The sequence below is a fragment of the Eptatretus burgeri genome, chromosome 11 (genome assembly GCF_056783735.1).
Source record: "Eptatretus burgeri isolate ZD-2024b chromosome 11, Ebu_testis_v1, whole genome shotgun sequence".
Lineage (NCBI taxonomy): Eukaryota > Metazoa > Chordata > Myxini > Myxiniformes > Myxinidae > Eptatretus > Eptatretus burgeri.
Genome location: NC_140971.1, coordinates 87993274 through 88003545, shown reverse-complemented (window position 1 = coordinate 88003545; position 10272 = coordinate 87993274). Strand labels below are relative to the sequence as shown.

Sequence of the window (10272 nt, the reverse complement as noted above, 5' to 3'; positions counted from 1 at the left end):
TGTTCAGGGCAACAGCAAGTTTATCAAATTTTGGGTTAAAAAATATTTTCCCGTTTTGACCTCTGTGACCCTAGGTCCCCACCCCTGAGCCATGAAACCATGGTCGAATCCAAAAAAATCCTGATACATATTTCATGCACCTCCCAATGTTGATTGCATATACAAAGTTCCATTTGAAAATGTTTTAAAATGTGCCTGCAATTGCATTTTCTGGTATTTGACCTTTTGACCCCACCGCAGGAGGCAGAGTCAAAAATGATAATGCTCTTGCACCTTCTTGCGATGCGATCAAAACTACCACGCTCGGCGAATTTCTGCACAGCCGTTTAGGAGATAGCGTGACGGACAGATGTACAGACAGACAGACACGGAGCCAATTACAATATCCTCCATTTTTCTTCAAAAAGTGAAGGGATAATAATCATTCTTCAAACTGAGTAACTGAATATTTTGTCATAAAACTTGCAAACAGTCATTCTGCAATCCAATCAATTTAGAATTTACATCAACAGTACTAAATTATAACCTCAACCATAACAAAGGACATCAAATATGTAAATTATATTAATGGTAAATTTATTTTTTTTGCTCAGCTTCTGTGATATCAATGCATCTTGTTCATCAAATTGTATTTCTCATCATACAAGATTTCTACAAGTGTCATTTCACATCATGAGCAAAATGTCCCTAAATTTTTTTTATTACCAAATCACCTTACAAAAGCATTCTGCACAAATGTAATACGATCTGTGTGATGCTGGACATCTCCAACCAAGGCAATTTGGTGTGCATGTCGAAGTCACAACTTTACAGTAAAATAAGCCCAAATGTTTTGTATTACAGTCCGTACTTGTGTACATTTTGGTTGAGCTCCCTTCAGTGGTATTCATATCATCGTTGCAACAAAAAAACCAACGGACACACGGACGGTTGGATAGCTGACCTGCCAACCTGAAAACATAACGCCTCCAGCCTTCGGCAAAACAATGCAGGTTCCAATTAGGCAGACAATCAAACTGTAAAAGCAATATTTGAGAAGGTATTTCAGAAAATTAAAACAAACCAAGGCAAATTGTCCAGCTGACAGACCTTAAAAAGGGTAACCTATTTTGAGGAAATCTTTCCCTTGGGACGAGTGCCTCCTTCGCCAGCTTGAGTCGCACCACTGGTCATCGTAGTGGTGCTAGTAGAGCTGCTGGTAGATCCCGGCATACCATGTGTCGCGATGTACGTACGGTATGCCTCACGGATGATCTTGAAGGCTCGTGGACTGGCATATGGGATGTCGGTGATGGGGTCCCGGTAGAGTGCCGGCTTATGGGTTACAGGGCACAGATCCCGTATGGGTACGCGCACTGACTTTTGTACAGGAAAGTATTTCAAGAAAGTTTCGTCGTCGGAGAAAGTGATAAAATTCCTGGAACACCTCCCGGTCATGCTGCTGCTATTCCCAGGATGCATCTCGAGTTCTGCATCCAGCCTGAATTAACAGAAAAAAATTGAACACATGGGATGTGGAGGCACCAGCTCAAAAATTCAACAGCTGAGCGGGATTTGAACTCAGGACGCTAGGATCCCAGGCCCGCCACCCCAACCATGAAGCCAACAGCAGGCATATTTAGCTCATGCCCAACATATATAAATAATAAACAATGAAGAACGGTTTCTCAATTTTTAAATACGATCTCGACACGTCAACCATGTAATGTGACCACGACTTACCCTTCCACATCAACGTTCTCTTCTTTAACCGACACCTCGGTCACCAATGGCATACTGAGTGAATGGTAGCGAATCATCGGCCCTGTGCACCGTTTCTTTTTCAGGACCTGTTTCTTTTTGTCCGCTTCCAGGCGCTCGTAGTTCTCTGCAGCACATCAACAAATTACATTTGTAATACAATGGATGAAAACAACAGGATGTTCAGAGGTATGCTAACCGCTGTGGGAAGCGAGGAGAAGCTGATATTTCTGGCATCAACCATTTATCAGAGTAATAAATAAATAATGCATAATAGCTTGTTTATAGTTCATAATAGTTTTTAAATTTAGTTGCAAGATTGGATAGCACTTGTAACATATACCATAAAACAAAGTTTGATCACAGACATTCCAAAATGGTAAACACTTACTTCAGTGGGTTCTTCAAGTAGAACGAATGACACTCAGTAGAGTGCCACAGCTCCACAGCTCCACACACAAAAATGTTTAGAACGATTGCTTCAAAACAGTGGACAACTAGAGAGGGAGCACTCGGGAGAGTGCAAAACCTCCGCCGTCAATACTGCTGGGTCACTCAAGTGAACCTTATATCTTATTCATTAAATGTGATGTCAAGTGCTGACAGATATAGTTCTTTTCTCCAACATTTTTTTTTGGGGGGGGGGGGGTTTGAAATCACTTAAAACATGTAGAAATGCAAAAAAAAGAAATCGAAATTTTGTTGAAAAAAAAGTTGCAAAAAATGTTTTTTTCTCCAATTTTTTTTCTGGGCGGGGGGGGGTTGAAATCACTTAAAACATGGAGAAATGCAAAATAAAAAAAATTTTCTCTAACAATTTTTTTTTGGGGGGGGGGGTTAGAAATCACTTAAAACATGTAGAAATGCAAAAAAAAAAATCTAACAATTTTTTTTGGGGGGGATGGGGGACCAAGTCCAAAATCTAATGGCATGATCCTTGGACCATGCCTAACCCCCCCCCACCAAGTTTCGTCGAAATACGTCGAGGAGTTTTTCGGTAATACTGTTCACAAACAAACAAACAAACAGAAAGGGGTGAAAACGGTCACCTCCGATCTTCGATGGCGGAGGTTAACTAGAGGGAGAGCGCTCGGTAGAGTGCAAAACCTCCGCTGCCAATAGTGCTGGGTCACTTAAGTGAACCTGATATCCTATTCATTGTAGGTCAAAATGGACCAGACTCTACTGAACCACGATTGAATAAACTAAACTCGATCGACGTGCATGTAGAAATAGCAAAATATAAAATCGAATTTTTTTTGAAAAAAAAGGTGCAAAATTTGTTTTTTTTTTCTCGAACAAATTTATTTTTTTTTTTTGGTTGGAAATCACTTAAACCATGTACAAATGCAAAAAAAAAAAACAATTTTTTTTTTAAATGGCCGCCATAGCGGCCATATTGGGCTTTGGACCAAGTCCAAAATCTAATGGCATGATCCTTGGACCATACCTAATCCCTCCCACCAAGTTTCGTCGAAATCCGTCCAGGAGTTTTTCCGTAATACTGTTCACAAACAAACAAACAGACAGGGTTGAAAACTGTAACCTCCGTCCATCTTCGATGGCGGAGTTAAAAATCGTGTGACACACAGACAGACAAACAGATGCTACAGACCCAAATATTTGGCAAAATACAAACATACAGCGGTAAAAACATGGTGGCGGAGATAACTACAAATTAAACAAGAAGGGCACTCGGTAGAGCGCATACCTTCGCCAGGCTGATTAGTTAATGTTTGGCATCCCACTGACAGGCCGGATCTGGATTCGGACCTGAAATAAAATTTAATCGGCTTGTTCTAGTCACCTCACCAACTCTTCACCAAAATTTAATCAATTCTTCCTCATTACATACCCAACAAGTTTCGTCCGAATCCATCGCCAACTTTTTGAGACACCTGCTTTTTGCCGTTTTTGGTCCTATCTCTCATTAATGAAAAAATTACTAAACATTTTCAGATCCAGATCCAGATCCGGATTTGGATCTTCAACGTGTAATCATTTTGTCAGTGTCACATACCCAAGTTCTCCACCAAATTTCAGCAGAATCTGTCCACAACTTTTTGAGATATTTTATTCACAAACAAACAAATGAAAATCGCTCATGGAGTGACACTTGGCAAAGTAGAACAAAGTAGAACGGCACTCGGTAGAGTGCATAGATCCACCAGGCTGAACAGTTTACGTTTTGTATCCCACTGATGGGCTGGATATGAACCAAAATCGAATCGGCTTGTTCTCGTCACCGTTCAAACTCATCCACTTAATTTTGACACAACACGTCCACAACTTTTTGAGATATCAAGTTAAATACAGTTTTTGGTCCAATCTTTCAAAATTGATGGTTGAATTCATTGACCTGAAATGCAAATCCTGTTCAAATTTCAAGTCAATCGGATGAAAAATGAGGATTTTAGAAAGTGCACATAAGTTGTTGACCTTTGGCCTAGGTTGACCTTTTGGCATATGCTGACCTCAAAAGTAATTTGTGGATGTATTATTCAGTGAGCTGAGAGGAAAATCCTGCTCAAATTTGTGCGGATAATCACGTAAATTTCATTACCTTACCTTTCATCGTGAATGCATGGAATGGTCTCCCTGGAAAGGTAGTGGCAGCAGAAACAGTGGATAAGTTTAAATTGGAATTGGATAATTAACTGAAAGTATTGGAGATAGAGGGGTATAGGGATATTGGCAGGACTTTTAGGTAGTTTGAACATTGATGGCTGATTGTATGCATGTGTATGGAGTGTTGTTGGTGGGGTCTCATCAAGGGGTGTTGTGTGGTTGATGTGTTATTTTTTTTAAATCCAAGACCATCAATGCCCATGCCCCCTCCACTGGAAAGAATTCCTTTTTTTTTGCAATTTTCTTATTTTGATCTGGTGTTGATAAATTGGTGTGGTGTTGATGTGGCGCAGGCATGATGGGCTGAATGGCCTCCACCTGCAACTAATTTCCTTGCGCATCCTTGCGTTTCAATTGGATGAAAAATGAGTTTTAGAAATTTGGCCCATGTTGACCTTTTGACCTCGAAAATAATAGGTGGTTGAATTCAGTGATTGATATGCAAATGCTCTTCAAATTACAAAAATCAATCGGATGAAAATTGAGGATTTTAGAAATTTGGCATATTTTGACCTTTTGGCCTCAAAAATAAATAGTATTCTGTCGGATCACTAACTTCACCATTTGGTGGTGTTGTGAAGATTGGTTAAAAATTGTGAACTGTCGGTGATTAAAGGTGAATGGACAGATAAATGGAAGCTATCAACATACTTGTCAAAAAAAAAAAAATAGTTTTGCCAAGTAACAGACAGCGGTGAAAAATTAACCTCCATCCATGAAAAAAAAAAATATATATATATATATATATATATATATATATATATATATATATATATATATATATATATATATATCCACCTTTGGTGGTGGAGGTAAAAATAAAAACATAGGAGTAATATCCCTGGGCACTCACCTGGTAGAATAGTGATACGAAGGAGGACGTCAACGTGGGACAGAATCATCAAAATGTTCCAATGTACGAATGTTATAGCACATACCTATTTTGTGGAGCAACCCACAGAACAAAGAGTGCTTCTGGGGTTGTGCGCAACATCTGTTCCTTATATGGTAGACTGCACACATATGCAAATTTCAAAAGCACAAGACTTCTCAGCACCACAGAGCTGAGTTCCAACTGCTTTACTTTCACATACTGACTAATGGTGGTTGCCCATTGGTCAAAAGCAAAGATGTGTTGTGTTGACAAGATAACATACCGATATCTCCATAGTACGTGGAATTGTGGGATGGCATACACCGACGAATTTATTTTTTGTCCCACATTATATCAAAACGTGTTTCACAAGACAAATTGGATATAATTTGGACAATGTATGCCCACCTTGAAAAGACAACATACACGTGCAGTGAATTTTCTTCATTGTTTTGGTTAATCTCAAGCACACTGTACAGTATGCGAGCAAGACATTATTTGATCCAATGAGAGTGCAGCTTTCTTTCACACTGTGCTTAAGTATGGTACAAGGAACAGCTTTCTAAACCTTCAACAGTAACAGGTGGTGTCTCACAAGGAACACATCTGGGGTTGCTCATTTTTCTGGCAGTCATCAAGGATTCTTTTCAATCATCTGACATCAGGAGATGGAAATACGTGCATGACTTAACGTTAGTAGGGACACGTTAAATTAATTCACCATGTACCATCCAGTTAGTCCTCATGCAATTTGAACGATGGAGTACAGATGCTAAGATGCAACTTAACCATGCTACGTGTCAGGTCATGTGGCCAATTCCCTCCTCAGCAGATCTTTCATTTACCATCGGCTCCCTCCACCGCAGATCCAACGAAATATGTTGCATTACAGGAAAGTCGGCAAGTTAAATTACTGGTTGTTGTAATGAGCAATGACCTCAAGAGGGCTAATCACATACATTTCATTACCTCAAAGGTTTCAAGAAAGTTGTACATTCTGCGATCATTAAAGCGGTTTCATATTCCGATAGAAGATCCGATCATGGTGCAAACTGTCGTGGCCAAAAATATTGGCACCCGTGCACCTTTTTCAAATAAGGCACCATTTCTTCCAGAAAATTGTTGAAATAAAAAAAAAAATCTTTTGGAATCTACATATGTATTTCTTTTGTTTGCAGTGTAACAAAACAAAAAAAAGCTGAAAAAATTACTAAATCTTAGCTTATTCCACAAAGAAATCCTAAAATGGCCCAGACGATATTATTGACACCTTTTAGAAGTTGTTAGAAAATTATATTTCAGGCAGGCGATTCTCCTTCACTTTGGAATTGAACTCACTTGCGGTGAGTTGCAGATGCCTGCAATATAAAAAAAAAATCACATTCAACCAGTTTGAATAGAGAAAAGGAGTCATTCTGCTGTTTTGTTTCACTGTGTGTACCACAATGAGCATGGAGAAAAGAAAGAAAACCACAGAATTGTCTGAGGAGGTCAGACACAAGATTGTAGCCAAGCATGAACAATCTTAAGGTTACAAGTCCATCTCCAGAGACCATGATATTCCTGTGTCTGCCATTCACAATGTTATCATGAACTTTAAGGCCCATGGCACTGCAGCCAACCTCCCTAGACGCAGTCATAAGAGAAAATTTGATCAAAGATTGCAGCGAAGAATTGTTTGAATGGTGGAGATAGCACTGTGATCAACTGCCAAACAGTTTCAAGCTGACCTTCAGACACAAGGTACGACAGTTTCAACTCGCACCATCGTCGCCAACTCAATGAAAGGGGGTTCTATGGTAGGAAACCCGGGAGAAACCCACTGCTGAGACAGAGACAAAAGAAAGCCCAACTGGAGTTTTCCAAAACACACCTGAACAAGCGAAAATCCTTCTACGAGGACGTCCTGTGCACAGATGAGACCAAATTAGAGATTTTTGGTAAAGCACATCATCTCTGTTTTTAAGAAACAAAATGAAGCCTTCAAAGAAAAGAACACCTTCCCTACAGTCAAACATGGAGGAGGTTTAGTGATGTTTTGGGGTTGCTGTGCTGCCTCCTCTGGTGCCTTGAATGTGCGCATAGCATCATGAAATCAGATTACCAAGGCATTTTGGAGTGCAATGATCAACCCAGTGTCAGAAAGCTAGGTCTCCATCGAAGGTCATGGTTCTTGCAGCAGGACAAGGATCCCAAACACACTTCAAAAAGCACCCAGGAATAGTCCAAGACAAAACGCTGGACTGTTCTGAAGTGGCCAGCAATGAGTCCAGATCTAAATCCCATTGAACACCTGTGGGGAGATCTGAAAAACGGCAGTTGGGAGAAGGCACCTTTCAAATCTGGGAGAACTGGAGCAGTTTGCACACGAAGAGTGGTACAAACTGCCAGTAGAGGTGTAGGAAGCTCATTCATGGCTATCGGAAGTGCTTGACTGCAGTTATTTTGTCCAAAGGCCGTGCTATCAAATATTAAATCGAGGGTGTCAATAATTTTGTCAATGCGATTTATTTTTATTTTCTGATTTAAAAGTATATATTAAGTTCTGAATCAAAAACAAAGGTTCTGCAATATAAACAGTTAAATAAAGAATTGTGGAGATGAAATACTTCCATCAATTTCAACTTATTTTGAGAGAAAATTGTGAGTTATTTGAAAAAAGTGCAAAGGTACCAATATTTTTGGCCACGACTGTACATCTTACATCAGAACGATGTTGGAGTACTGTTGTCCAGTATGGCACCCCCGCACCCCTCTCCGACAAAACAGCAGATAGCTATGACTGAAGTGTTACAACACATGCATTGAGGATTATCTTAGCTACCAGCTATGAATCCTACCATCATGCCTTGGGTTCCTGCCAGGTGAACTCTGCAGGAACAGCATGAATAACTTTGTACAAACTTTTGCATCTTCTTTGCATGGTAGATTTCCAGACTAGTGACCTGAAAAGCAACCATTATGCAGCCCACTGCATCATAGTGATAGATTCCATGAAATGGAATGGAGAACTGAACATTGAATGATGACATGAATGCCCCTTTAGTTTGACCCATTTGCTATTCTGTTATGATTGTACGATTACCTTCAGGTTTTGTTTTCTTTGCAAATCACTCACAATTGAACATTTTGGCTTCGATTTGATAAAAAAAAAACCATGCGCGTTCCATGAATTTCAATTTCACGCATTTTTATAGCCAATATTGGACCCAAGAACACACAAGCGTTGTGACACATGTGTTTCACAGTCAGTAATGGAGAACATGGAGAAAATGTAGCTTTCTCCACAGAACCCAATGGCAAAATCATTTTTAGAAAATCTCCCTGAAAAACCTATACTTGAGCTTAAAAGGTCACTGGAAAACAAATTATCCCAGAGGCCAGAAATCATACATCTACATATACGTTGTCTCTCCCATCTCTTCTTCCCCCTCCAACAAGAAATTCCAATGAAAAGGGCAGATGAGAAAAGACCTTACCACTTCCAGAGTTGCAGCAGTTTCAATTCCTTGAGGAATTGTATTGTTCACATACATGGCATCGTTCAGGAAATCTGGTTGCTTTTTTGCAAATGGTAAATCGCAGTTCACAGAATATCAATTAGTAGAGGTCTACAATGAGTGTTGCACCTTAGGGAAATGTTTACTCCAGCAAAGCTCCACCTTGCTCAGCAATAAATAAATAAAAATGTAAAAATACCGACTTCGATTTAGCTGGCACTTGGATATTTTTTTGAGGGGGTGGGGGGGGGGATGAAAATGGTCTTTCATCAAGCTGAGCACAATTTCAATCTTCGGTTTGTAATTATCACATGAGGTTTCATTTAATTCTTTATGACAAGAAGTTTCATTTCTTTGTGGCAATTTCAGTGAAATCCTTGACACAAAGCAAACCCATTTCTGGGCTTTCCCCCCAATCACCCCTTCCTGTTCCACTCATCAATTCAGCCATGATGCAGAGAAGTACTCCGATTTTGATGAAATGATTGTTTCTAAGCCTGTTGAAAGGTATTAGATTGTAAAATGCAGGTCTCATAGAAATGGTGAATGGATAACAGTGTCATTTTGAATCCAATGGTGACAGAATGCAAATTACCGAGAGAGCGCAGATTCATTTCCTCAGTGACGCGTGCCTCTGCCAAGAGTTGTTCCTGCGTGAGATAACCATTCTCCTCGTAGAGCTTCTTGCGCTGCCTCTTGGGCAGCTCTTCACGCTCCTTCAGCCGCAGGTATGTCTGGCGTGTGCACTCAGCCGTAGAGTGCCGCAGACCCGTACGTGCTGCAGAACATAGCACACAAAACCGACGTTTAGACCGGGGGATATGGGCATTCCGTTGAGATCTTAGCACATCTGCAATGTCACATGCAGCGATAACAACAATCTCTTCAATACCAGAGCTCACAGATGAATTGATGTTAAAATCGAAACATTCCCGTCTATTGTCCTCCGGACTCTGGGTGGATTCCTCATATTCTTGTGGTGGTTTCTTCACCTTCACCTTAGGCTTGCTGGCTTTCATAGGTTCCTGAAACACAAAGATGGGATAATGTTGAAGCATCAATCACAATAAGCCCTCAAAAGTACATTACATGACAAGAATAAAACCAATCAACAGTTGTGAAATATAACAAACAATTAGTGCCAGTCGTACACGAAGGGCGATTCATATGTGCGAATGCTGGGAGAGTGATCTTCGTATGAATGGAAGTTTGTGAAAAAGTCATTTGGAGGTTACATCACATAATCTATGATGTCACATATGATTCCTTCTTCCTATGTTTTTTTTTTAATTAATATACATGTATCAGGATTCATTGAGAAGCACAACAGTTGGCAAAGGGTCAAAAGAAACAAAGTTGGGCAAAGGGAAAAAAAGGAGGATAAGAATGTGTGGATGCCATGCTGAGTGGACACTTGAGCCTGGGGGTGGACCTAGAAATGTGGGCCCAAGCTCTGACCTTTCATATTTTGGCTAAAACACAAATTTGTGGGCCTTCCTCACAAAATAGTTACGAATCACTTCACCATAT

General features: G+C 40.1%; 1 protein-coding gene across 7 annotated transcripts in view; it reads right to left on the bottom strand.

The window, feature by feature from the left end:
- Positions 1-555: 555 nt before the first annotated feature.
- Positions 556-10272, bottom strand: part of VPS72 (vacuolar protein sorting 72 homolog) — a 36240-nt gene continuing 26523 nt past the window's right edge. For all 7 annotated transcript variants that reach the window (XM_085847274.1, XM_085847276.1, XM_085847273.1 and 4 more), the window contains 4 exons: positions 9635-9767; positions 9338-9520; positions 1723-1867; positions 556-1480 (listed from right to left, as the gene is read on the bottom strand). In XM_085847274.1, the coding sequence (XP_085703400.1) occupies positions 1105-1480; positions 1723-1867; positions 9338-9520; positions 9635-9767 (837 nt within the window). In that variant the 3' untranslated portion in view covers positions 556-1104. The remainder of the gene's footprint in view (positions 1481-1722; positions 1868-9337; positions 9521-9634; positions 9768-10272) is intronic.